The sequence below is a fragment of the Lithobates pipiens genome, unplaced genomic scaffold (assembly GCF_037356315.1).
Source record: "Lithobates pipiens isolate NorthernLeopardFrog02 unplaced genomic scaffold, aLitPip1_a1.2 Scaffold_8, whole genome shotgun sequence".
Lineage (NCBI taxonomy): Eukaryota > Metazoa > Chordata > Amphibia > Anura > Ranidae > Lithobates > Lithobates pipiens.
The window spans coordinates 591,018,408-591,045,395 of record NW_027507903.1 but is presented as its reverse complement, the minus strand read 5'-3'; the positions used below and the strand labels follow the sequence as shown (position 1 = coordinate 591,045,395).

General features: G+C 40.1%; 1 protein-coding gene across 1 annotated transcript in view; it reads right to left on the bottom strand.

Annotated features, from left to right (window-relative positions):
- LOC143962292 (uncharacterized) overlaps positions 1-26,988 on the bottom strand; it is a 214,771-nt gene that overhangs the window by 65,768 nt on the left and 122,015 nt on the right. Inside the window, 2 exon segments of the mRNA XM_077471595.1 lie at positions 12,292-12,681; positions 14,805-15,694. Coding sequence (XP_077327721.1) covers positions 12,292-12,681; positions 14,805-15,694 — 1,280 coding nt within the window.

The window sequence follows — 26,988 nt, the reverse complement described above, 5'->3', positions numbered from 1 at the left end:
TGCACCTAATGGACCATGTCAGAGCCAATGAGTCACGGGTTTGAGGATTTTGGGTGTATTCTCCACCCCTAAACTTGTTAGTAAAAATGATTTGACTCATGAGCTATGGCATGTTATTGCCATCATCCTGGAAATGATACATATAATTGGATAACACCTCAAATTTATTGGGATTTTTAAGGCAATATAGAAAAAAAAATAATACTAAAATATATATGAAAAAATATATAAATTTTTATTACAACTATCAAAAGATATTACAAAACCACAATGATCCATAAAATAACAGTGTTGTGCTAACATATGTATATGGCATAGAATGTTACTACATGCGTAGACTCTATCCAGCAAAACAGGCAGCTCTTTTCCTACGCGTTTCGAAAAATGTGCATTAACAATTTCTTCTTCAGGGAAGCCACTGTATGCTATTTCTGTACCAAAAGTAGGCACTATCTCCAGAAACGGAAAGACAGGCCAAGAGAGGAGGGGATTGAGCCACAAACGTGGAGATGGTAAGGATAATGGTAATATGGATCTGTTTGCAAGGTCACCGCATTCAAAGCCCTGGAGTCCAAATGAACTCAACAAAGGATGGGAATAAAAAATTCCTTTGCACAAATGTCCAATGGCCCATCAAATAGGAAGATGTTATGTTGTATAAACCTCAATCTTGTCTAAAAGACCGCCATAACGAGGTTCAATCGTTTCCTAGTTTTATACGAATATCACCGAATCTGGGGCATCCAAAGGACATAGGAGAAATTGAATGAGTTTATTTTATTAATGCTTGACTTCATACTTAGACATAATGTTTTTTTATTTAAAGGATCCCACTACCTCCAGGTACAAGGGGTGGCCATGGGCACATGTTGCGCACCCTCTTATGCCAACTTGTACCTGGGGGAGTGGGAAAAAACCTTTTTGTCTGATGAGGCATGGGCCACATACACTAAGTACATCGTACTGTGGCAACGTTATATTGACGATGTATTTATGGTTTGGAATGGCCCAGAGGAAATATTAAAAACTTGTCTTGAAGTGATGATTTAAAATAATCTGAATCTCTTTTTCACTATGTCCTATAATCGGACCCAAATTGATTTCCTAGACATTACCATCATGAAAGATGCAGTGGGGCAACTCACTACAAAATTATTCAGGAAGGAAACTGCCGGCAATACCCTTTTGCATGCCGGCAGTTTCCATCCGGAATCTTTGAAAAAATCCATTCCATATAGTCAAATGCTGCGAATTAAACGCAACTGTACAACCAATGAAGCCTTTCAAAAAGAGGCGGATGAATTGAGCAAAAGATTATTGCTACGGGGATATACAAAAACCTGCCTGAAAAAGGCCTTCAACCGTGTTAAAAATCAAGATAGACAAACCTTGCTATTTGGTAAAAGTAAACCTAAGAAGAACGAGAATACAACTAGATTAATATTACGGTTTTCAATTGAGCATGATAAAATAAAAAATGTTCTTACAAAATATTGGTCAATATTAACAGAGGATCCAATATTATCGACGGTTGTTACCCCAAAACCTCAAATCACCTTTCGTAAGGCCGGCTCTCTTGGGGATTCATTGGTACAAAGTGAATATAAGGGTAACCAACGCCTAGATCCGTGCAAAACTTGGGGAACATACCCATGTGGGTCTTGTTCCTGCTGTGAATACATTAAACAACGGACTACTTTCAAGTTACCTAACGGTGAGAGTTTTCGACTAAAACACTTCGCTAATTGCAAAACTAAAGGCGTTGTTTACCTGTTTCAATGTGAGTATGGGGCTTTCTACATTGGAAAGACCAAACAAGAATTAGGCCAACGTATTAGTAAACACTTGTCTGCCATGAGGATCTGCAACCTCTATCTCCCTTTGGGGAGACATATTGCGGACGCTCATGCATATAGGATGCCGGTTGTAAACTTTACTGTGATAGACAGGGTACATATACCTATCAGAGGGGGGGATTGGAACAAAACACTCTTGCAACGTGAAATGCGTTGGATCAAATTCTTGGAAGCTACAATTTATCCAGGGCTTAATGAAACAGAGAGCTTCAGGCCATTCCTGGAGGGCTATGTTTCAGGTAAAACTGAATGATGAGCTGGTTGGTGGACAATTGGGCTCCTTACCCAGATGTGATTCGGTTTCTCCTTTTTTTTTTTTTTTCCTTTCTTAACAATATAAAAATAAAATACATTTGTATCTTTATACACAATTTTCTTTATGTGAACAATACTTGATGTCTTTAACATGTTTTTAAGTGATTTATAATAGGTTTGGTGGGATCTGTGGTCACCGCGTTCCCGGCACAGGTAAGCCCATTGGGGTGGTTTTGTTGGGAGGGCGCTGTGGTTGGGGTTATTCTTACTCCTTTTCTTCGCTCCCCTTTTTTTGCCACGAATTTGGGCATTGGTTTTCGTTCCCGATAGCCACTGTGTGTGGCATCTGGAGGTTTATCCAGTTTATTCCTGTGTCGGTGGTTTTAGTTCTTGCCTTAGTGACACACTGCAGGTGACAAATCTAATTGGTGTAATCTGTATTAGTTATGGTCACTTTTGTGGATTTATTTCCACATGCCCATTAATTTGAGTCTATTAGGATGAGCCCCCTTTCAAATGGATTGCAATAGATTTAGCGATTCATTTTGTAGTGTTTATTTCCTCCCATGCATTCTTATAATAACTTGCAGTCATTGCTTACAGTCATTGCCCAGTAAGATGTTTTCTCCAGGAAGTACAAAAGTTTTTGTTTTTTTGGTTTTTTGTCACTTCCGGTTCCGGAAAATGACGTCATTTCCGGTTCGGAAGTGATGTCACTTCCGATTCCGGCGGAAGTGGCCATACCGGAAGTGATGTAAATGGAGGCAAAAATGCCGCGATTTTGACCAATAAGAATCTATATACCTGGAGCAATCACCTGGGTGATCTCCAATGAAAAAAAGTTATTGTTGAAAAGAGGAGGAGCTCTTCGGAGAACCTCCAATCAGAATGAAGTGGTTAGAGAGATGGGAGGAGCCTCTGTGTTGATTGGAGGAAGTCTTTTGGTGCCAATCCACTCAATAAGGGCTATTTAAGGCAGACGCCAGAAGCTCTAAGTAGGTGGGAATTTCTCCTATGTCCTTTGGATGCCCCAGATTCGGTGATATTCGTATAAAACTAGGAAACGATTGAACCTCGTTATGGCGGTAAGCTACACTTTGGGAATCTCTGTCCTATGTTAGATGTAAGGCTAGGGAGTAGACTAAAATGTTTCTTGGTTCTTTTTGTTGTAGGTCTTTTAGACAAGATTGAGGTTTATACAACATAACATCTTCCTATTTGATGGGCCATTGGACATTTGTGCAAAGGAATTTTTTATTCCCATCCTTTGTTGAGTTCATTTGGACTCCAGGGCTTTGAATGCGGTGACCTTGCAAACAGATCCATATTACCATTATCCTTACCATCTTCACGTTTGTGGCTCAATCCCCTCCTCTCTTGGCCTGTCTTTCCGTTTCTGGAACGGTCGCCTAAAGAGGAGATAGTGCCTACTTTTGGTACAGAAATAGCATGTGAGTATTCAAGTATTGGGTTTCAATGTATCATGTCATTTGTATATATGTAATTTCTGTAATATTTATTGCTTGTTGTGTGCTTGCAGACAGTGGCTTCCCTGAAGAAGAAATTGTTAATGCACATTTTTCGAAACGCGTAGGAAAAGAGCTGCCTGTTTTGCTGGATAGAGTCTACGCATGTAGTAACATTCTATGCCATATACATATGTTAGCACAACACTGTTATTTTATGGATCATTGTGGTTTTGTAATATCTTTTGATAGTTGTAATAAAAATTTATATTTTTTTTCATATATATTTTAGTATTATTTTTTTTTCTATATTGCCTTAAAAATCCCAATAAATTTGAGGTGTTATCCAATTATATGTATCATTTCTGGGATGATGGCAATAACATGCCATAGCTCATGAGTCAAATCATTTTTACTAAGGCGGCCGATTGTGAGGCCGCAAGATGGCGGCGAGCCTCGGACACTCCAGAGCAGCCTCGAGGGATCCACTCAGCGCATCCAGCCCCCAGACCGTCCCACACTGTCCCAGGGATGACCGCTGTGTAGTCGCTGCAGTGCACTGCCTCCGCACCCGCAGATGGCGGCACCGGAGCCCGGGGGGACCGGAGGCGAGGTAGGCCGCAAGATGGTGGTGGCTCCACAGAGCAGGAGGCCAAACACAGCCCTGTAATTCCTCGATCGGCAGCCGAGCAGGATAATATCCACCGGGGCTGCTGCGGATGATAGCAGGCGTCAGGCCCAGGATGGATGCGGATGGAATCAGGATGGCGGAGCTCCTCTGAAACACGTCCTGCTCCTGTTACATCCAGACACGCCCCCTCTGAACTGCTTTTAGTTGGGACATAGGGACTGAGATCGGGAGAGTGTCAAAAAGGTAGAGGAGCCTAGGCATCACCGACATCTTCAGGACATTAATACGGCCCAGAAGTGAGAGGGGAAGCGAATCCCATTGCTTCAATAGCCTATCAATGTCGCGAAACAGTGGAGGGTAATTAGCCAAGTATAAGGTTGAATAGGAGGGCGTGATATTAATCCCTAAGTATTTAATGGAATCTGTACACCAGTGAAAGTTATAATTATCTTGCAGTAAATTGAGAGCAGAAGAGTGAATATGTATGGGTAAAGCTTCAGTTTTACTTGTGTTAATCTTGTACCCTGAAATGGAGCTAAAGTTTTTCAGCAGGGATAAGAGGTTCGGCAGTGAGATGTGGGGACTAGTCAGCATCAAGAGGATGTCGTCTGCGAACAGGGACAGTTTGTATTCCCTGTGGCATAGACATACCCCTCTAATGTTTGGGTGTATGCGGATGGCCTCTGCTAGGGGTTCCAGGCATAGAATAAAAAGAAGAGGCGACAAGGGACAGCCCTGTCTGGTGCCGTTACTCAAAGGGAAGGAGGAGGATAAATAGGATGCCAATTTGACCTGAGAAGAGGGGCGGGAATAGAGGGCTGTTAGCCAGGATCTTCGTAAAAATTTTATAGTCTGAGTTTAACAACGCTATGGGCCTATAATTGTCTGGTAGGGAGGGGTCCTTACCAGGCTTTGGAATGACCGATATGTGGGCATGGAGGAATTGGGCGTGTGGAGTAGGACCTTTATGTAGGGAGGCATAGAGTGAGATCATGTGGGGGCTCAGGATAGGAAGGAAGGTCTTGTAATAGGAATAGGGTAGCCCGTCTGGGCCTGGAGCTTTTTGGCTAGGGAGCTGCATGATTACTTCTTCAAGTTCATCGGGTGATATGGCTGAGTTCAGGGTAGCAAGATGATCAGGAAGAAGTATAGATAATTTCAAGTGCTTAAAGAAGAGATCGAATCTCTCTTTTGTAAAGTCATAATTTGGGTCTGTCTGTAGGCAGTTATATAAGTTATGGTAGAAGTCTCCGAATATCCGTGACATAGTCAGGGGGCAATATGTAAGTGAGCCATCGGGTTTTCGTAGAAAGTCGGGAGAGGGTTGAAAGGGGCGTGACTTTAACCTATTTACCAGCAGCTTATGAGGTTTATTAGAGAATTCATAAAACTTCTGTTTGGACCACAGAAGAGACTTGTCTATTTTGCTCATGGCTAAGGATTTGAGCCGATTGCGCAGGTCGACGACCTTCCGGAGCCTGTCCACCGTGGGGGAGGCCAACAGCAATCTCTCTGCCCGGCGCAAGTCAGTCATAATGGCAGAACGCTGGGATGCCGCGTCTTTTTTAAGGCGGGACCCCAGCGCTATACACTGTCCGCGGAAAACAGCCTTGTGGGCCTCCCACAGGGTGGAGGGCTCCGTGACTGAGTCAGTATTAAGTTGGAAATATTCCGTGAGACCATTTGTTAAAAGACTCTTAGTTTCTGGAGAATGTAGGAAAGTCTCATTCAGTCTCCAATGACAGGTCTTAGGAAAGGTAGATGAAAGGTGGATATCCAGTTGGACTGAAGAGTGGTCGGACCATGTGATAGGGTTGATTTCAGAGGAGACCGCTGACGTTAATAGGGGCGAGGCGATAAAGAAATGATCTAATCTTGAATAAAGCTTGTGGGGGTGTGAGAAAAAGGTGTACTGTTTATGAGTAGGATGTTTTATCCTCCAGATGTCTAACAAACGCCTAGATCTTATCAGCTTACGGAACGATTTGGATAGGCGAGTGGCTCGGGGTGGGGAAGCTGAGGGAAATAGAGTGCATCTATCTCTGTCTGACGACATCGTCATATTAAAGTCTCCTCCTAATATCATAAACAGTTGGGCAAAGCGGTCGAGAGTGTCAAAGACTGAGGATAAAAAATTAAGCTGACCCGAGTTAGGAGCATAAATGTTAACTATGGTGAGGGATTTAGCAAGTAGGGAGCATTTCAGGATGATAAACCTTCCATGTGGGTCTAAATGGGATGATGTGACCTTTAACAGGCAATGCTGACTAATCAGTATAGCAACACCCGCCTTACCTGACGGGTCAGATGCCAGAAAGGAGGTCGGGAAATGTTTGCTAGCAAACTTAAGTGAACCTCCAACACGGAAGTGGGTCTCTTGGATCAATATCACGTCCGCCCTGGAGGCCTTAAACTCCTTCAGAGCCAGCCATCTCTTTTGGATGGAATTTAATCCTTTAACGTTATATGTTAGGAGTTTTAAAGCCATAATAAGTCAACCAAGGGCCAGAGCATGGCAGAAAACCTCACAAGTGCAACAAGTAGGGTATAACAGTGGACCCAAAACAAATATATAATATATAACAAAGCAATGTGCATGACATAAACTTCGGTGCAATCGTTCAAAAAAATCTGTACCAGAGGCAAGTATAACCAGTGGAAGACAGGGAAAGATCCCAGTGTCTTACCCAGAGTTGAAAAAACGTTCCAGAAAAGAAAAAGGGGAAGGGGGAAAAACGGTGGTAAAATGAGGGGTCGAAATTTAACGACCAACCAATAGAAACCTGGATGGCTCGGCGCCACCAGGGAGCCCAGGTCAAAGCCATGGGTCAGAAGTGGAGATTTGTACATCTCCAAAACATGCAAAAAGAAAAAAGAAAAAGGAGGAACATGGATGGGGGAAATCCCCGTCTCTCTCCGAAATAAACAGGGTGCCCCCAGTGTGAACAGGAGACCTTGGCTGTGTAGGGGAAAAAAAAAGGGGGGGGAGCTATACACATACATGTACAGACCCCAATAAGTGTGCAACCGTAAACAAAAATACACAAGCAAAACATATTAATACTATAGTTTCTATCAGACAAAAATATCACAACCTGTTGAGGGAAGAGGAATAAAATTTAGTTAAACTGGAGGCAGCGTCAGATAAGTCCGGCCACCTACCCCACTGGTCAAGGGGTAGATCTACCCTCTAGGGGGCATTGACCACCCATAATAGCACTTGGGTGTCAAAGTAAATAAGGTATCCAAAGTGAGTCAGGAGGGGACAGTTCAGGTTGGGAGCCTGGTGGCATGACCTTTCCGGGGCGTATAGTTGGATTTGGACGTCTTCTGTCGCACCGGGGTCCAGATGCGGCTCGGAGCCAGCGGAGGCTTGGGCGTAGCTGGAAGAGGCTGAGAATCTTATTCTGCAAGAGGTGGAAGTCCCAAGTTGCGTAGAAAAGAGTCACATTCTTGCAGATCACGTAGGGAATATTGGATGTCGTCTTTAGAAGCGGAAAGGCGAAAAGGGAAGCACCACCGGTAGGCCACTTTGTGAAACTGTAAATGCAAATGTCAATGGTCGAAGGGTTCTCCTCCTCGCCAGGGTAATGGGTGACAGATCACTGAAGATTTGGAGCTTGGAGCCTTTAAATTCAACTCTGGACTGGTTGCGAGATGCTAGCGTCAGGGTTTCTTTGCTGTCATAATAGTGAAAACGCACAATCACAACTCTCGGGTTGGCCCCCAAAGGAGGTTCCGGAGCCAACGACCGATGTGCTCTGTCTAGGCGCCAGTCTATGTCTGGGACATTAGGGGTTTAAAAGTAGAAAAGGCTTAGGAGGTAGTTGCGCAGGTCTTTGTCTTCCACTGTTTCGGGAATGCCTCTGAACCTAAGGTTCTGTCTACGCTCTCTGTTTTCCAGATCTTCCTGCTGGGCTTGTAATTGAGTCACGGTATTTTTAATGGTGGTATTGTCTTCCTCGAGAACCTGGACATATTGCACTATTTCATCAAATTTATATTCCAAGGAGTCTGTGCGTTCACCCAGCTGATGAATCTCCCCTCTCAATTCCTTGGCTACTTTCCCTATCTCCTGTGCAATGGTATGGGTGATTGCTTGTAAGAGGGAGTGTAGTTTAGTGTCCAGTAGCTCCGCCGTTAGGGGGGGAGATGGGGAGGATGAGAGCGAGGAGGTGTCATTGAAGAGCATGTTGGTGCACATGTCAGGCTGTTCCGGTGGGAACTGTGAGCCTTCGGGAGCCCCCGAGGCATTTTGAGAGGGTTTGCTCAAGTAGCGGTCCATAGCCACGGAGGACTGTGATTTTATAGAAGAGGAATAGGTGCGTTGTTGGTCCCCAATTTTGCCCATGAGGCGTGTGGCCGGTTGAAATTAGTCAAAAAGGAAACACCCGTGTCTGTAAAAGCTCACATGAAAGAAAGACGGGAGTCACGGAGAGATGACGGGGGAGCCAGGTCCCAGCCTTAGTAGTCTATCACATTTGTAGACCTTATGTGGCTAGTATGAGCTGTTCTGGGTTTTCTTTTCCCCTTCTTTTTGGGGGGGGGGGAGTAGATGTATAGGTTCGGATGAGGTATCAAGCTTCCTCAAAACTGTAAAGGAGGGCAGGAGGAGGAGAGGGTGTAGTGCCACCAAGTTGTAACGTCTCTGATAGCCAAATGTCCAGATTTAGTAAATGTGGAGCTCGCACACCCCCGGTGGGGGTAACACACACCTGTTGTTTAGAGAGAAGTACGGTGGATTGCGAAGCACATCTTTACTAGTAGGAATATCTGCAGCAGTATGAAAGGTGGGTGAAGTCAGATGGGTGAAGCAAGATGGCCGCCGGGTGTATGGCATAGGATGGAAAGCCAGCACAGGTCAGCGGGCTGCAGAGTAGCTGAGAAGCCCCTGGCTGCTGAGAGGTGGTTCAGGGGTGAAAGTAGCCAGGACACTTAAGCTGAGGCATTCTGGTAGGGAATAGGGGGGATCTGTTCAGATCTGGGAGTAGTGGGCCTAAGGTGTGCCAATATGGCCGCTGCTCCTCTCACCTGCCCTCTGTTTTTCGGGCTCATCCGCCGGTCCCTCCGTTCCTGGAAAGGTGGCTCTCGGGGCTCCGCTGTGGTCCTCGGATGTGGTGGAGGATCCGCGGAGCGCCACAGGCCGGCGCTAGGCTCACGGACCCAGCAGGCCTCAAGATGGCGGCGCCGCGCCGTGTAATGCGGACGGCGACCGGGATTGCCGTCTAAGGTGTTCGATATTGACACCGGACTGTGCCCCTCGCTGTCCGCACCCGTGATGTGCGGCGTGGAACTTCTGGGGAGCTCGCTGGGCGAGGATGGCCTCGGATTAGCAAAAGGCCTCAGCGGAGCTCCTCAGATTCACGTCCGCCGTCCTCCGCTTCCGGTCACGCCCCCCCATACCTGTGATTTTAGTGCTTCAAGTGTGCAGAAATATTCTGGATTTTGCATGTTACTGAATCTCACAGACAAGCTGTGCAGCACCCTGGGTTCCAGTTCACAACACGTGAGAGTCAGTCACTCACTTAGAGCTGAATTTCTTTGGCTTTACTGAGCCATATGGGGTAGAGCTTTCTAAAAAAAAATATTTAATTTCCACTGTAGAGAGTATGCCAAGAGTATGTTTCTGTTATAATATCTGCAAACAGTGTACACCAATTTGATGAGTCAAACATTTAGATAATAATGTGTTAAAGGGTTTCTGTGATTTGATTTTTATCACTAAATGTTGCATATATGTATTACATAAATTTTTATTAAAACAAGTGGAGTTTTCCTTTTATTTTAAAATAACTTCCTGCAGGACCTTCTAAGGGGTTTGTGTTCTGTATTTTTTAAATGGAAGCCAGAAGGGATATTTACCGTATTTATCAGTGTATAACACGCTCAGGCGTAAACCACACACATTCATTTTAAGAGGGAAGTTTCAGGAAAAAAAATAAAATTTTAAATAAGGAAATTTGAAGCAAAATAAGTGCCCATCTGCAGCCTCACCATTGCCATCAATGCAGCCTTATCAATGCCCATCTGCAGCCTTGCCATTGCCATCAATGCAGCCTTATCAATGCCCATCTGCAGCCTCACCATTGGCATCAATGCAGCAGCCTCAAAATTGCCATCAGTGCAGCCTGATTGATGCCCATCTGCAGCCTAGAGAGGACAGAGAGGGGGCGGGACGAGTGCCGACAGATTACATACAGTGAAAATCTAATATGATAGACAGAACAGTGGTCCAATGGTGGACCAGGAGACAAGACTTCCTATTACATAGGCCGCCAAGTAAACAGGAGATTCCCACTGTATGTAATCTGATGGTGCTTGTCCCGTCCTCCTCCCCGTCCCCCTCCCTGTCCCCTCCGTGGCAGCTAAAATTGAAGTACAAGCTATTTGCACCTGATTTTTGGGATGAAAATGTGAGTGTTATACGCCAATAAATACAGTAATTTGTTGGCAATTTAAAACCATTTTTGTCTTTGAAAATGTCAGTACTTAAACAAAAAATCTTTGTATCTGGCCAAATATAATTCTTTAATTTTCTTTTTGTACTGGTACATGTTCACCAGGGCAGTGCCCGCCTCCATGCTATTTATTTTTTAAAACCCTTTTCCTACTAGCCCAGAAAAATGGCATTTTTGATTTAACTGATTCAACTAATGGATTTCAGTGGGGTTCAGGTTCAGCATCAAAACACTGCTTAAACCAAACCCAGGACCAGGGACAGTTTGGCTCAGTCCTACCTGTTACATTAGGAGGAGTGGCTGTGTTTGTACAAATGCTGAACCTCCCTAGACTTACATGGGCTGCCTGCAACCCGGCAGCTCCAAAAACAGTTGGCTGCATAATCAAACAGCTGATTCACAGTGTACTGGTCCATGTGAATGAGGCCTTAGTTTGCAATTCAACTTTTTGAAACATAAATTCAAGGACAATTGACCACTTTTATTTTACGTGCATATTTATCAATGGCTTTGCCTGATATTAACCTGCAAAGCTGGCAGATACATTTAAGTCAAGTCACTTTTAAATGCCATAACAATTACATTCTCAACCATCTTGGAGAGGGAAGCATACTTTGCAGTGAAAAACTTTAATAAACTTTCAGTATACACTTCCCACATTTAACATATTCACATAAATTGTTATATTGGTTAGCCAAATGTTTATTCATAATATTCAGTAAATCCAGTTTATTTTCACAGTGGTTCTGATGAACCCTTTTGTGTTGAATGAGATGTGTCTGCTGTCCAAAGCTCTGATCGGATTTGGAACATTTAGTTCCCTTTTCTTATGTGTGAGTTTTTGTGCTATTCTCCATGACACATACTCTTTTCTCTAAGTTTTATGATCACAAGAATATTTTTTTATTTGTACTAAGCACTTTCTGAACATCTTAATGACTTCCCTATGTATGTCTTTTCAGGTGTTGAGTCAGACTTGACTTTTTAGAAAAGTACTTTGCACATTTTGAACATCTTAATGGCTTCTCTCCCGTGTGGACCATCTGGTGATCATTCAGGTTTGATTTACTTCTAAAACATTTTTTACATTTAAGGCATTGATATGGCTTCTCTCCTGTGTGAATCCTCTCGTGAATAGTAAGACTGGATATTTCTGAGAAGCATTTGTTACACAACTGAAAGGCTTCTCTCTTGTGTGAATCCTCTGATGTTTTGTGAGCTTTGGAGGGGGGTGCATACTTTGCAGTGAAAATTTTCAAAAAACTTTCAGTACGCTTTCCACATTCAATATATTCACATAAATCATTAGATCTGTTAGCCAAATGGTTATTCATAGTATACAGTAATTACAGTTTATTTTCACAGTGGTTCTGATGAATCCCTTTGTGTTGAATCAGATGTGTCTAAAGCTCTGATCAGATTTTGAACATTTAGTTTCCATGTTCTTATGTGTGAGTTTTTTTGCTATTCTCCATGATTGTAAAACATTTTATTTTTAAGAACAAGGACACAACCTCTTTCCTGTAAGTTTTCTGATCACACAAATATTTTTCTATGTGTACTGAGGACTTTCTGAACATCTAAATGGCTTCCCTATGTATGTCTTTTCAGATGTTGAGTCAGACTTGACTTTTGTGAGAAGCACTTTGCACATTTCGAACATCTAAATGGCTTCTCTCCTGTGTGGACCTTCTGGTGCACATTCAGGTTTGATTTACTTCTAAAACATTTATTACATTCAAGACATTGATATGGCTTCTCTCCTGTGTGAATCCTCTGATGTTTAGAAAGACTGGATATTACTGAGAAACACTTGTTACATTCTGGGCATCTGAAAGGCTTCTCTCCTGTGTGAATCCTCTGATGTTTAATAAAATCAACTTTATTGTTAAAAGATTTATTGCATTCAGAGCATTGATATGTCTTCTCTGCTGTGTGAACCCTCTGATGTTTAGAAAGACTGGATATTACTGAGAAGCACTTGTAACATTCTGTACATCTGAAAGGCTTCTCTCCTGTGTGAATCCTCTGATGTTTCATAAAATAGTACCTTTAACAGCTTGCCGACCGGCTCATGCCGATATATGTCGGCAGAAGGGCACTTACAGGCAGATTAACATACCTGTATGTTGCCCTTTGTGCGCTGCAGCCTCCATGAGTGTGACCACCAGTCCCACGGACTCGATGTCCATGAGGAAACCCACGATTGTCTCATGGAGAGGAAGAGCAGGGAAATGCTGATGTAAACAAGCATTACCCCTTTCTGCCTAGTGACAGGACTGTAATCGGGAGCGGTGATCAATGTCGTGTCACACATAGCCCCTCCCCCACAGTTAGAATCACTCCCTAGGACACACCTAACCCCTACAGCGCCATCTAGTGGTTAGCCCCTTCACTGCCAGTCACATTTACACAGTAATCAATGCATTTTTAATCTCACTGATCGCTGTATAAATGTGAACGGTCCCAAAATAGTGCCAAAAGCATCCGATCTGTCCGCCATAATGTGGCAGTCACAATAAAAATCACTGATTATGAATAAAAATGCCATAAAAATATCCCCTATTTTGTAGATGCTATAACTTTTGCGAAAACCAATCAATAAATGCTTATTGCAATTTTCTTTACAAAAAATATGTAGAAGAATACGTGTCGGCCTAAACTGAGGAAAAAATGTTTTTTTATATATTTTTTGGGGATATTTATTATAGAAAAAAGTAAAAAATTATGATTTTTTTTCAAAATTGATGCTATCGCAGAGGTGATCAAATACCACCAATAGAAAGCACTATTTGTGGGGAAAAAATGATATTAATTTTGTTTGGGAGCTGCGTCACATGACCCCACAACTGTCAGTTAAACGACGCAGTGCCAATTTGCAAAAACCCTCTGGTCTTTTGCCAGCCAAATGGTCCGGGCTTAAGTGGTTAAATTACTTTTTTTCCTTTTTCCAAATATAATTTTGTGCAGGGACTGTTCTAAACACGGAGAAAATGCACCACTTTACAAACAAACTATAGACACCCCCAGGTACAAAATTTAAAGTGATATTTCACTTTTATTGTTTCACTTTAAGCATTATTAAAATCACTGCTCTTGAAAAAATGGCTGTTTTTAAAACTTTTTTTGCATTAATACATGTCTCTTGGGGCAGGACCCAGGTCCCCAAACCCTTTTTACACAATAACTTGCATATAAGCCTTTAAAATTATCACTTTAGATATTTCGTGTTAATGCTCCATTTAACGGTGTTCTGATGGCTTTTGAATTCGCCCCGAACACTACATATTGTTTGGTGTTCAGCAAAACATCCAAACAACCAAAATTTGGCCCGAACTTATGCTCGGGCCGAAACGTTCGCCCATCCCTACTAGTAAATATAAATAAATAAAAATATCCTATAGATTGTAGATGTTATAACTTTTGCACAAATCAATCAATATATGTTTATAGGGATTTTATTTGACAAAAATATGTAGCAAAATAAGAATTGGTCTAAATTGATGAAGAAATTAGATTTTTTCTTTTTTTATTGGATATGGCTTGTAGCAGAATGTATAAAATACTGTTTTTCTTTCAAAATTGGTGGTCTTTTTTTTATATAGCGCAAAAAATAAAAGCCACAGTGGTAATTAAACACCACCAAAAGATATCTCTATTTGTGGGGAAAAACATTTAGATGTTCTTTGGCTACATCGTTGCACAACCGCGCAATTGTCACCTAAAGTAACGCAGTGCCGTATCGCAAAATGGCCTGATCAGGAAGGGGAGTATTTCTTCCAGAGGTCAAGTGGTTAAGAACAAGGACACAACTTCTTTCCTGTAAGTCTTTTGATCACAAGAACATTTTTCCTGTTTATACTAAACACTTTCTGAACATCTAAATGACTTCCCTATGTATGTCTTTTCAGGTGTTGAGTCAGATTTAACTTTAGAGAGAAGCACTTTGCACATTTTGAACATCTAAATGGCTTCTCTCTTGTGTGGACCTTCTGGTGTTCATTCAGGTTTGATTTATTTCAAAAACAGTTATTACATTAAGGGCACTGATATGGCTTCATCTCCTGTGTGTGTTGAGTAAGATGAGCCATGCATGTGAAGGACTTGTTACATTCTGAACATCTGAAAGACCTTTCACCTGTGTGAATCCTCTGATGTTTATAAAGACTGGATGTTTCTGAGAAGGACTTGTTACATTCTGTACATGTGAAAGACTTCTCTCCCGTGTGAATCCTCTGATGTTTCATAAGATTGGCTTTATTGGTAAAATATTTATTGCATTCAGAGCATTGATATGGCTTCTCTCCTGTGTGAATCCTCTGATGTTTATAAAGACTGGATATTTCTGAGAAGCACTTGTTACATTCTGAACATGTGAAAGGCCTTTCTCCTGTGTGAATCCTCTGATGTTTATAAAGACTGGATATTTCTGAGAAGCACTTGTAACATTCTGTACATGTGAAAGGCTTCTCTCCTGTGTGAATCCTCTGATGTTTCATAAGATTGACTTTATTGATAAAATATTTATTGCATTCAGAGCATTGATGTGGCTTCTCTCCTGTGTGAATCCTCTGATGTATATAAAGACCGGATATTACTGAAAAGCACTTATTACATTCTGAACATCTGAAAGGCTTCTCTCCTGTGTGAATCCTCTGATGATTTGTGAGATTTGTTTTTTTGTAAAAATATTTGTCACATTCAGTGCACGGGTACGGCTTCACTCCTGTGTGAATCATCTTGTGTTCATTCAATGAACTTTGGTGTGAAAACTTTTGATCACATTTAGAACATTGATATGGCTTCTCTCCTGTGTGAATCCTCAGATGCTGAATAAGACGATCCTTTCGTGAGAAGCTCTTGTCACATTCTGAACACATATATGGCTTTTCTCCTGTGTGAGTCTTCTGATGCTGAATAAGATGTTCCTTTCGTGAAAAGCTCTTGTCACATTCTGAACACATAAATGGCTTTTCCCCTGTGTGAATCCTCTGATGACAAATTAAATTAGATTTTGTTTTAAAAGATCTGTCACACTCAGTGCAAGAAAAAGCCTTTTCACCTCCTCCATCCATCATACTTTCAAAATTTCTTCTCTTTCATCCACCTGAAATAAAAGTTTATATAAATACATTAAATGCTAGCAGAGTAGAAATTTAGTAACATTTGAAAGCAGGTGTTCTGACAAAATGTCGAACCCGGCAAAATATCGAACCACGTCACTTTCTGTGACGTGGAATCAGCTGTTGCAGAAAACCACATGACTTGCGCATGAGCACTGCATCATCTGCTTGCTGACGTCAGAACACTGCATGTCAAATTCGTCAACTGACGGCCATCTTGCTACACTCCGCACTTGGCCTTACTGAATCTGCAGTCAGCAGACATCTTTTTACACCCACTGAAGTCTTGCATTCCACATTTATTTTTAACAGTAAACTCAGCTTATATACTGCAAAACAGTATTTAGAAGTCCATGACACTGTTTTGATATTGAATTTTAAAAGTAGAGGAAATCCTGCAGATCTGACAGGTTTGCTAATCAGACAGAACACCGCTGCTTTTATAATTCAACATGAAAAGAGTGTGTCATTTCACTATATAAGCTCAGTTTGGTGCTAAAGATAAGTGTGAAATGCAAGACTTTGGTGGGCTTGAAAAGATGTCCGCTACCGCCTTCTGACTGCAGACTCAGTACGGCCAATGCGGGGTGTAGCAACATGACCTTCGGTCGACGAATTTGACATGCAGTGTCCTGACATCAGCAACGATACACTGCACATGCCCAGATGCCTAGATGACACAGTGTGCATGCACAGTGCATGTTGTTTTCTGCAACAGCTGATTCCATGTCACAGGAAGTGATGTGGTTCGATATTCTGCCAGGGGTGACATTTTGTCAGAACACAGGCATTCACAGTGTTGAGAAATGGCAATTTCAGAAATATAGTTGGTTTTCACATAATTTTTAGCTAAAAAAATATATGTGTTTTGCTATCTACTCTTCTTTAAAAATCGATAGGTTACAACCCACTGTAGTCTGCATGCTGTAGCTCATTAATAGAATGCAGGCTGCAGTTTGGAGGCTGCTGTAGCTCATAGACTTTTCTCTGCTCAAAGTAGCAGAGAATGTTGCAAAACTTGACTTTGACAGGCCCCTTTCACACTTTGCAAATTTGGAATCAATGACAGTATTGCTTTGTTTCTTCCTGCAATCACAAATTGTGTAACAATTGCTGAAAAACACACAACACACATTTCTGATGCTATTCATTCTTAATGGCACCCCAAATGCAGTGTGATTTTGCCATGATTGTCGCTCAACAGAATTGTGTGGCACTGCTTTTTTATCTTTGCCACTTAGTGAGCTTGCAGTGCACAGGGAAGTTGAGCATGGGAAACGTGGAAAATCTTATAGCAGTAAAAAAAAAAAAAAGTATATGATGTAATGATATGTAAACATGATATGATATGTAAACATTTTTAAGGCTCCGTTCACATATAGGCGTCTTGAATCAGGGGTGGAATTGCAGCAATTCTGCCCACAATTTAAGAACGCCCTGTTAAAATGTAAAATCGCAAATCAGAGTGGCACCTAAAAAGGCTGGGTTATTCTGCCACGAATGTCACACTGCAATTGCGCAAACCAAATCATACCATGCGTTTCACCAAAAAGAAGTTCTGGAACTTTTCTCAAGGTGACACGTGTGGCGCGATTTGGTTTGTGCGATTTGTTGCACAATAATTGCAGCAGAATTGCCCTTGCCCCACGTTTTTAGGTGCCATTGAAATGACTGGCACCTGAACAAGCTGATGTGCGATTTGACATTTTAACAGTGAACTATATGTGAATGGAGCCTAAGTCCACTAGATACGCAAAAAAAATGAAGTGCACTTAAATATCAACATCTGTCATAATTACAAATGAAGGGTAAAATTAAAAGCAAGATTAGCGCAGGTCCCCAATCCTCTAAATCGTGGAATGTAATCATCAATACTATATTAAATACTTAAATATGTTTGTAATCATGTATCTTGTGCAAATATGCAAAATAAACAAATATGTGTATTTATATATACTGTGCAACCATGCAGTTAAATACGTATGTGAAAATTCGGGTACCCAATGTGTACTTTTTATTACTGTCTGTTTTTATGTGAATGTTGAAAATATTGAAATAACATGAATGTTAAACAAAGTGATTTCTAAAAGTATGTATAAGGAATATTTTTTACTGTCTTTTTGTAAATGTGGAAAACGAAATAAACAATATTTAAACACATATAGGCGTCTTGAATCAGGGGTGGAATTGCAGCAATTCTGCCCACAATTTAAGGTCGCCCTGTTAAAATGTAAAATCGCAAATCAGAGTGGCACCTAAAAAGGCTGGGCTAGTCTGCCATGAATGTCACACTGCAACTGCGCAAACCAAATCATACCATGCGTTTCACCAAAAAGAGGTTCTGGAACTTCGAGGTGACGTGTGTGGCGTGATTTGGTTTGTGCGATTGCAGTGCGATTTGTTGCAAAATAATTGTAGCAGAATTGCCCCATGTTTTTAGGTGCCATTGAAATGACTGGCACCTGAACAAGCTGATGTGTGCTTTGACATTTTAACAGTGAACTATATGTGAATGGAGCCTAAGTCCACTAGATACGCAAAAAAAAATGAAGTGCACTTAAATATCAACATCTGTCATAATTACAAATGAAGGGTAAAATTAAAAGCAAGATTAGCGCAGGTCTGCAATACTCTAAAGTGTGGAATGTAGTCCTCAATACAATATTAAATACGTAAATATGTTTGTAATCATGTATCTTGTGCAAATATGCAAAATAAACAAATATGTGTAATTATATATACTGTGCAACCATGCAGTTAAACGAATACGTATGTGAAAATTTTATATGTGAATAAATCAATAATATGTTATAAAAACGGATTAATGAATAATTATATAAGTGGTATATATTATCAACAATATAAAGTGCAACATGTGTGTGTGCAAATATGCATATGTAAACTGTGACACCAAATATTATAAGAAGTAAATCTCAAAATTGATAAGTTAAACCTCCCAATATAATTCAAAGTGCCAGTATAATTTCCCCCAAAAAAGTTTGTGCAATGTCCTTTATACATATAATGACTCTTCAAACACAGGGTGTTTAATTGGCTTAAAGAGCCATTATATGTATAAAAGACATTGCACAAATTTATTTTTGGGAAATTATACTGGCACTTTTTGAATTATACTGTGAGGTTTTTGAGATTTACTACTTATAATATTTGGTCTCACAGTTTACATATGCATATTTGCACACACACACGTTGCACTTTAGATTGTTGATAATACATAATACTTATATAATTATTCATTAATCTGTTTTTTTAACTTATTATTAATTTATTCACATACAGTAAGAAATATTCACATATGTATTAGTTTAACTGTATGTTGGCACAGTATATATAAATACACATATTTGTTTACTTTGCATATTTGCACAAGATACATGATTACAAACATATTTAACGTATTTAATATTGTTTTGAGGACTACATTACATGCTTTAGAGTATTGCGGACCTGCACTAATCTTGCTTTTAAATTTACCCTTCTATTGCTGACTCATGTCATTACTGAGAAAGCTGCGGTCCATTCTTTGATTTTGTTTGATTCTTTGGATTGATTGTGTTTATCTGTGGGGCTGTTAAAACTGTCTTGCATAATTACAATTGAGCTGGGTTTGGAGGGAAGACAATAGCAGGGAATGTAAATGTGAAATCCATGGGTTGCACATCATTAGCATTTATAAGAGACAATACTGTGCTTGTAATATCAATGAGAGAGGAAGCTGTGGAGGGTATACAGATACTTGTAGACATTTTTTAGTTGCCAATGTATGTATACAGTACATAAAAGGTATAAGGTGTATGTATTATAAAAAAAATGACTATTAATACATACAGTTGAATTTACAACTCAGACATTGTTAAACCAATGTTGGTCGGGAAATATTTCCAACAAGTTGGAAAATTGGGTCCGACGGATATTCCCACGGAATCAGTCCGATGCAGACCACACACAGTCGGATTATCCGACAACGCGGTCCGATAGGGCACATTGCGATGGATTCTCCGACCGTGTGTACAAGGGCTAACTGTCCATATGGATAAACCAGGGAGCTCAAGGGTCCAACCCAAATGGAACCCCAGAGGAATCCGTGGATCCTGTGCACCCCACCCAAATGGAAGCATAGAATGGACCACAGGAGGAGATAATCCAGAGGCGTGCAACTTCAAAACAGGGGGGTACAACTAAGATCACACAGGGGCATTTAAAAGTGTCTATCAAATGCAAAAAAACATGGAACTATGTTAGCATTAGGTGGTTGTCCATACATGAGAGTCCCTTAACTCCAATCTATATATTTTTTTCATTTTGGATAGCATAGAGAATGCTAGAACCCTTATCATTTTTATCTGGTCAGATTTCCATAAGATATATTTACTTATTGTACAACCACTTCCTTTAGTGAAAATACAACATGAAGTAAGATAAAATATCTTCAAAGTGAGAGGAAATCCTCTCTTAGCCCTTGTACACACAGTCGGACATTCCGACAACCAAATCCGTCGGATTTTGTCCGAAACTGTTGCATACACACGGTCGGACAAAGTTGTTGGAAAATCCGAACTTTCAGAACGTGATGACGTAATTTCGTTACGACGGGACTACGTTCTGGCTAGTAGCCAATCGCTTTGATGTAGGAATTTGATCTGAGCATGCGTGGCACTTTGTCTGATCGGAATTCTCTACACATGATAGGAGTATGTCCGATCAGAGAATTTTTGTCAGAAAATTTTACCAACAAGTTGGAAAACTTGGTCCGTCGGATACTCCGACGGAAATAGTCTGATGGAGACCACACACAGTCGAATTATCTGACAAAACTGTCCGATCGGACACATTCCGTCGGAATCTCCGACCGTGTGTACAAGGGCTAAGATAGTTAGCACTGTCAGCTGCCCCCATTGGAATATTTCCTCTGACCTCCTGTTCCAATATTAACCATACATATTTGGATTTCCTATAATTTCCTATTCTTTTGACAATGGTCTCCAGGACAAGTAAAAAGGGTGAATTTCTCTAGTTTGGACACTGACAGCAATAAAAAAAATGAATAGGGGTTCTACAATTTAACACTATTTATCATAAAAAGAGATGTTTTGGCTTTAGATATAATTGAAAATTCTATTTGCACATAAAAATCTCTATTCACAGATAGTTAAATAAACAAATTGCACCTCAGGTATTTAATTATATAAATTATCTACATTTAAAAAATATGAGCTATTGTAAGCTCAATTTTTTTATGTATATAATCTATATAATAAATTGGACAAGTTTTTGAAAGACAATACACAGTATTTTTCAGTATAGAAAAAAATACATTTTGAATAATATATCTTTCCTTATGTTTTTAAAGATGGGACTTAAAGATTAGGAAAATACATTATTAAATATAATAATGTAATGCAGCATAATAATACAATAATACAACACCCAGATGCAAATGACAAGGACTATTCTATCTGATAAAAAAAACTATAAGAACAAAAAATGTAAATGGAAAGTTCTATATCTTACCTGGTATGGTATAATATTGGGATCCTTCAGCTGCTCCTTGTTCTCCTTGTCTGCCAGTAATCTTTTACCTGTCTGAGTTCTGCTTCACCTTATATTCACTTCACCCCCATTCACTAACATGAGGCAGCATTAGATTGGCTAAAGGGATCTATTCAGATCAGAACAATGTAAGGTGTGTTCCCATCTTGTTATTGCTCCAGTCAGGTGACATGCTCATTAACATTTGAAGGTTTGGAGGGAAGACAATAGCAGGGAATGTAAATGAAAAATCCATGGTTTGCATATCATTAGCATTTATAAGAGATGACACTGTGATTGTAATATCAATGACAGAGGAAGCTGTAGCGGGTATACAGATACTTGTAGATATTTGTGACTTTACAGTTTCATGTTATAGTACTTTTTTTTTTTGGCTTAAATCCCCACTCCGGCTGCTGTTATACTGTATCTATAATACCATATGTGATTTTAGGTAACAGGTTCTTTTTAATGAAAAAGAAGGGGGTCTAAAAGACCCCTTTTGTCTCATATGTCTTCTGATGAATCTAAAGCAGTACAATGTGCTGCAGAAAGTGACACAAAAGTGGGATCTACTGGCGGGGAAAAATGACAAAAAAAATTCACTTCTGGGACAGAAGTGACATTTTTCTCCCAGGTCAGTAAGAGGAAGGAGAAGAGAGAGAACAGATGCCCGCATGCATCTCTCGCCTCTACCCTGTGGCACCTACCATGCCTGTCCTGGGTGGGACGATGGGTGTAGAAAACCTGGGTTACATTGTGGGGGGGACAAAAATATTACAGCATAATATAGCAATATAGTGTGACCAAATCCCCATATTTTTGATAATGTTTGTTGAAAATGTCTAGGTGTTTTTAAAAAGCCTTGCTGGAGGTAAATGTTAGTTTTGAATGTGTGCGCTACAATATTTCTGTTCTGTTGTATGGTCTTATAGCAGCACCATCTTTATGCATTTTTTTAGGGTGTGCCCCCAAATATCTTGTTTGTACATTGTGGGGGGGGGGGCACAGGGAGAGTGTTTAATCCTCTGCTGTCACCTCCATATGACATACTTATGCATTGCAGGTGGAGTGGCAGGAAGGGGCCCCAATTCATGAATAAATTTACCAGCAGCACAGAATAAGGCTGTAATTAACATATATTTTCCTCCTCTGAAGATTTTTAATAAAAATAATGCTGTTTAATTAAAACACAATATATATTCCTGATATGTTCATGTATATGGTAACTGGGATTTACAGGGGCAAAGCTTCTAGTGACACAATGGATACCAAACACAGAGCAATATATTTTACAGTGGAAGATTAGAGGCTCAACAATATAGGACCAAATCAAACAGATAAAAAAAAAAGGAAAAGGATCCTTATTTTCAAAAAGTTATTTTCAGGTGCGACCAATGGGAAGTAAAAATTACAGTCACAAAGCTGAAAATAGATATTCTTACCCTTGTGTAAAGTAATATGAATCGAACGTAATACTATTCAGATTGTCTTGCAGGCACTAGGTAGAATACTTCAATAATTGCCCACAGAAAAGAGAAGTCAGATTTGTTTGGAAATTGGTTTTAACTACTTAAGGACCGAGCCTCTTTCTGAGATTTGTTGTTACAAGTTAAAAACATATTTTTCTGTTAGAAAAAATTACTTAGAACCTCCAAACATTATACATTTTTTTAACACCCTAGAGAATAAAATGGCGGTCGCTGCAATACTTTCTGTCACAACGCATTTGCGCAGTGGTCTTACAAGCGCACTTTTTTTGGAAAAAAGTACACTTTTTTGAATTAAAAAAATAAGACAGCAGTAAAGTTAGCCCATTTTTTTTATATTGTGAAAGATAATGTTACACCGAGTAAATTGATACCCAACATGTCACGCTTCAAATTTGCTCCCGCTCGTGGAATGGTGACAAACGTTTAACTTTAAAAATCTTCATAGGCAATGTTTAAAAAAATCTTCAGGTTGCATGTTTTGAGTTACAGAGGAGGTCTAGGGCTAGAATTATTTCTCTCGCTCTACCAATTATGGCGATACCTCATGTGTGTGGTTTGAACACAGTTTTCATATGCGGACCTTGTAATAGATAAAAAGAATGACAGGACCTCTTAAATATGAGATCTGGGGTCAAAAAGACCTCAGATCTCATATTTACACTAGAATGCAATAAAAAAATGTCCCTTTAATCACTTCAATACTGGGCACTTTTGCCCCTTTCCTTCCCAGGCCAATTTTCAGCTTTCAGCGCTCTCGCACTTTCAATAAGAATTGTGCAGTCATGCAACACTGTACCCAAATTACATTTTTATCATTTTGTTCACACAAATAGAGCTTTCTTTTGGTGGTATTTATTCATAAATCTTTTTTTATTTTTTGCTATTTAAGCGGAAAAAAGAGCGGAGATTGAAATTTTTTTTTCTACTTTCTGTTTTAAAAGAAATCCAATAAAACCAAATTTTGTCATAAATTTAAGCCAAAATGTATTCTGCTACATACTGTATCTTTGGTAAAAAAATCCTGTTAAGTGTATAATAATTGGTTTGTGTGATCATGGACATATGTACGCAGATGGTCATGTACAGATGTGCACAGATGATCATGGACATATGTGTGCAGATGATCATTGGAACATATGATTTTACATATGAGGGGACATGTGTTTTTACTGTGTGGGGACATGTGAGGGGACATATGTGTGGGGACAGTGTTTGGGGACATTGTGATTTTACATTGTGTGGGGACATGTGTGGGGACACTGGGCTGGTGATCAGTGTGTAAAACGCTGTAAATACAGCTCATACTCACTGATCATCAGCTGGATTAAGCGATCCGCTCTCCTCTCTTTACTGACGACTTCCGTGTGAGGAGAGGAGAGCCGATCGCCTAGCAACCGGATCTCTATTTACATCACATGATGGCTGTTAGTGGACACAGCCATCATGGGATCAGGAGGGCCAATCACAGAACCCTCCTGCCGATCGGAGATGCGCCGCTTCCGGGTGACACATGTGCATCGCGATCGCGCCATTGCCATTGGGGTAACTATCTAAATGCATGCTTGGCTGTTTAATTAAGAACTCACATGTACATTTAGAAAAAAGAACCTTTTGGTTGGCCATAGACATAGCAACATAATAATGTTCGTAACTTATTCCTCAATCCCAGTGAGTACTCTGGCCACTCTTTCCGTTTTGGAGCAGCCTTGTCAGCATCCTGGCATGGGGTCCCAGACCATGTTATTAAAAGATTAGGTAGGTGAAAGTCAGCCTGCTTCGCCTGGTATATCCCTAATCCTCAGGTGGAGATGTCTCTAACATTCACCCAGCGTGCTCAATAAATAAGACTGGAAATGAATAAAGATCTTTCACCCCTAGCTAAGTGTTTTTGCCCCCTTATTTTGGTATACCATCCATTAGACCAGGGCACACTTCAGGTCCATTTTGCATGGTTTATCTTATTGTAAGTTTGTCTTGTTTGGATACGTATCGGCCATAGGGCTTTGACCATAAGTAGGAAGGCCAGTATGGTATGGGAGGAGCCCGGGGGGTATTTAACCAGCCCACTCCCCTATGGTCTTTGTCGATTTCCTCTGCGCGATACCCACCCTCCCATTCCCCTTTTTAGGGCATTTCTCAAATCATTTCTCTTCAAACAATATTAATTTCTAATCATTGGGTATGCCCCCTTATTTTGGTATACTGTCCATTAGACCAGGGCACACTTCAGGTGCATTTCGCATGGTTTATCTTATGGTAAGTTTGTCTTGTTCGGATACGTATCGGCCACAGCGCTTCGACCATAAATGAACGCAGTGGTGTTTTAGTTTGAATAATTTTATGAACAGCCATTATGTTACTGACGTACATTTATGTGACGTGGTATATATCACACCACATTTAGCATGTTATATGGAATCAGTAAGTAGGTTTGGTATTATATTTGTGTTTGGTCCATATAGGGATTATTCCTTCTTCGGCCAACTGTACCATTCCTTTTGCCCAAATGTACCTTTTTGTATAGGGTTCCAAGGGGTCCATTTTTTGTTGGATTATTTTGATCTTTTTTCTGATCTTTTATTCTTATATTTTTTTATGGATTTATTGCTTGTTTTTGGACACTCTATCTCACCTAGCATATTTTGATATTTTCCAAACCATTGTATTAGTTGTTATAGGTCACCATTGGCTAACTGGCATGCTGTGAATGGTTTGTTAGCCACACAGCCTGTCAGAGGAGGAAACAAAATTATGTGTATCTCTCATATTGTGACGTTATGTGCGCTTAGTTTGTGAGGGTGTCCTGCTGTAGTTGGTTGACTATCTGCTTCCTTGTGTCCTCCCACATGGTCATCCAGCAGTTGCTGCTGGATCTGTGTTGGTGGGTAATGGGTTGGAGGAGATTTGTGTGCCTGTTTTGTTACTTAGCCATATAGGGTAGAGCTTTCTAAAAAAAAAAATATTGAATTTCCATTGTAGAGCATATGCCAAGAGTATGTTCAGTTGTAATATCTGCAAACAATGTACACCAATTTGATGAGTCAAACATTTCGATTATATTGTGTTAAAGGGTTTCCGTGATTCCATTTTTATCACTAAATGTTGCATATATGTATTACATAAATTTTTATTAAAACAAGAGCAGTTTTCCTTTTATTTTAAAATAACTCCCTGCAGGACCTTCTAAGGGGTTTGTGTTCTGTATTTTTTAAATGGAAGCCACAAGGGATATTTAATTTGTTGGCAATTTAAAACCATTTTTTCTTTGAAAATGTCAGTACTTAAAAAAAAAAAATCATTGTATCTGGCCAAATAGAATTCTTTAGATTTCTTTTTGTACTGGTACATGTTCCCCAGGGCAGTGCCCTCCTCCATGCTATTTATTTTTTAAAACCCTTTGCCTACTAGCCCAGAAAATTGGCATTTTTGATTTAACTGATTCAACTAATGGATTTGAGTGGGGTTCAGGTTCAGCATCAAAACACTGCTTAAACCAAACCCAGGATCAGGGACAGTTTGGCTCAGCCCTACCTGTTACATTAGGAGGAGTGGCTGTGTTTGTACAAATGCTGCACCTCCCTAGACTTACCTGGGCTGCCTGCATGCAGCACCCAGCAGCTCCAAAAACAGTTGGCTGCATAATGAAACAGCCGATTCACAGTGTACTGGTCCATGTGAATGAGGCCTTAGTTTGCAAATCAACTTTTTGAAACATAAATTCAACGACTATTGACCATTTTTAATTTACGTGCATATTTATCAATGATTTTGCCTGATATTAACCTGCAAAGCTGGCAGATACATTTAAGTCAAGTCACTTTTGATTGCCATAACAATTACATTCTCAACCATCTTGGAGAGGGGCGCATACTTTGGAGTGAAAAACTTTTTTTTTTTTGAAACAGTGAAAAACTTTAATAAACTTTCAGTATACAATTCCCACATTCAACATATACACATAAATTCTTATATTGCTTAGCCAAATATTTATTCATAATATTCAGTAAATCCAGTTTATTTTCATGGTGGTTCTGATGAACCCTTTTGTGTTGAATCAGATGTGTCTGCTGTCCAAAGCTCTGATTGGATTTGGAACATTTAGTTCCCTTTTCTTATGTGTGAGTTTTTTGTGCTATTCTCCATTACACATACTCTT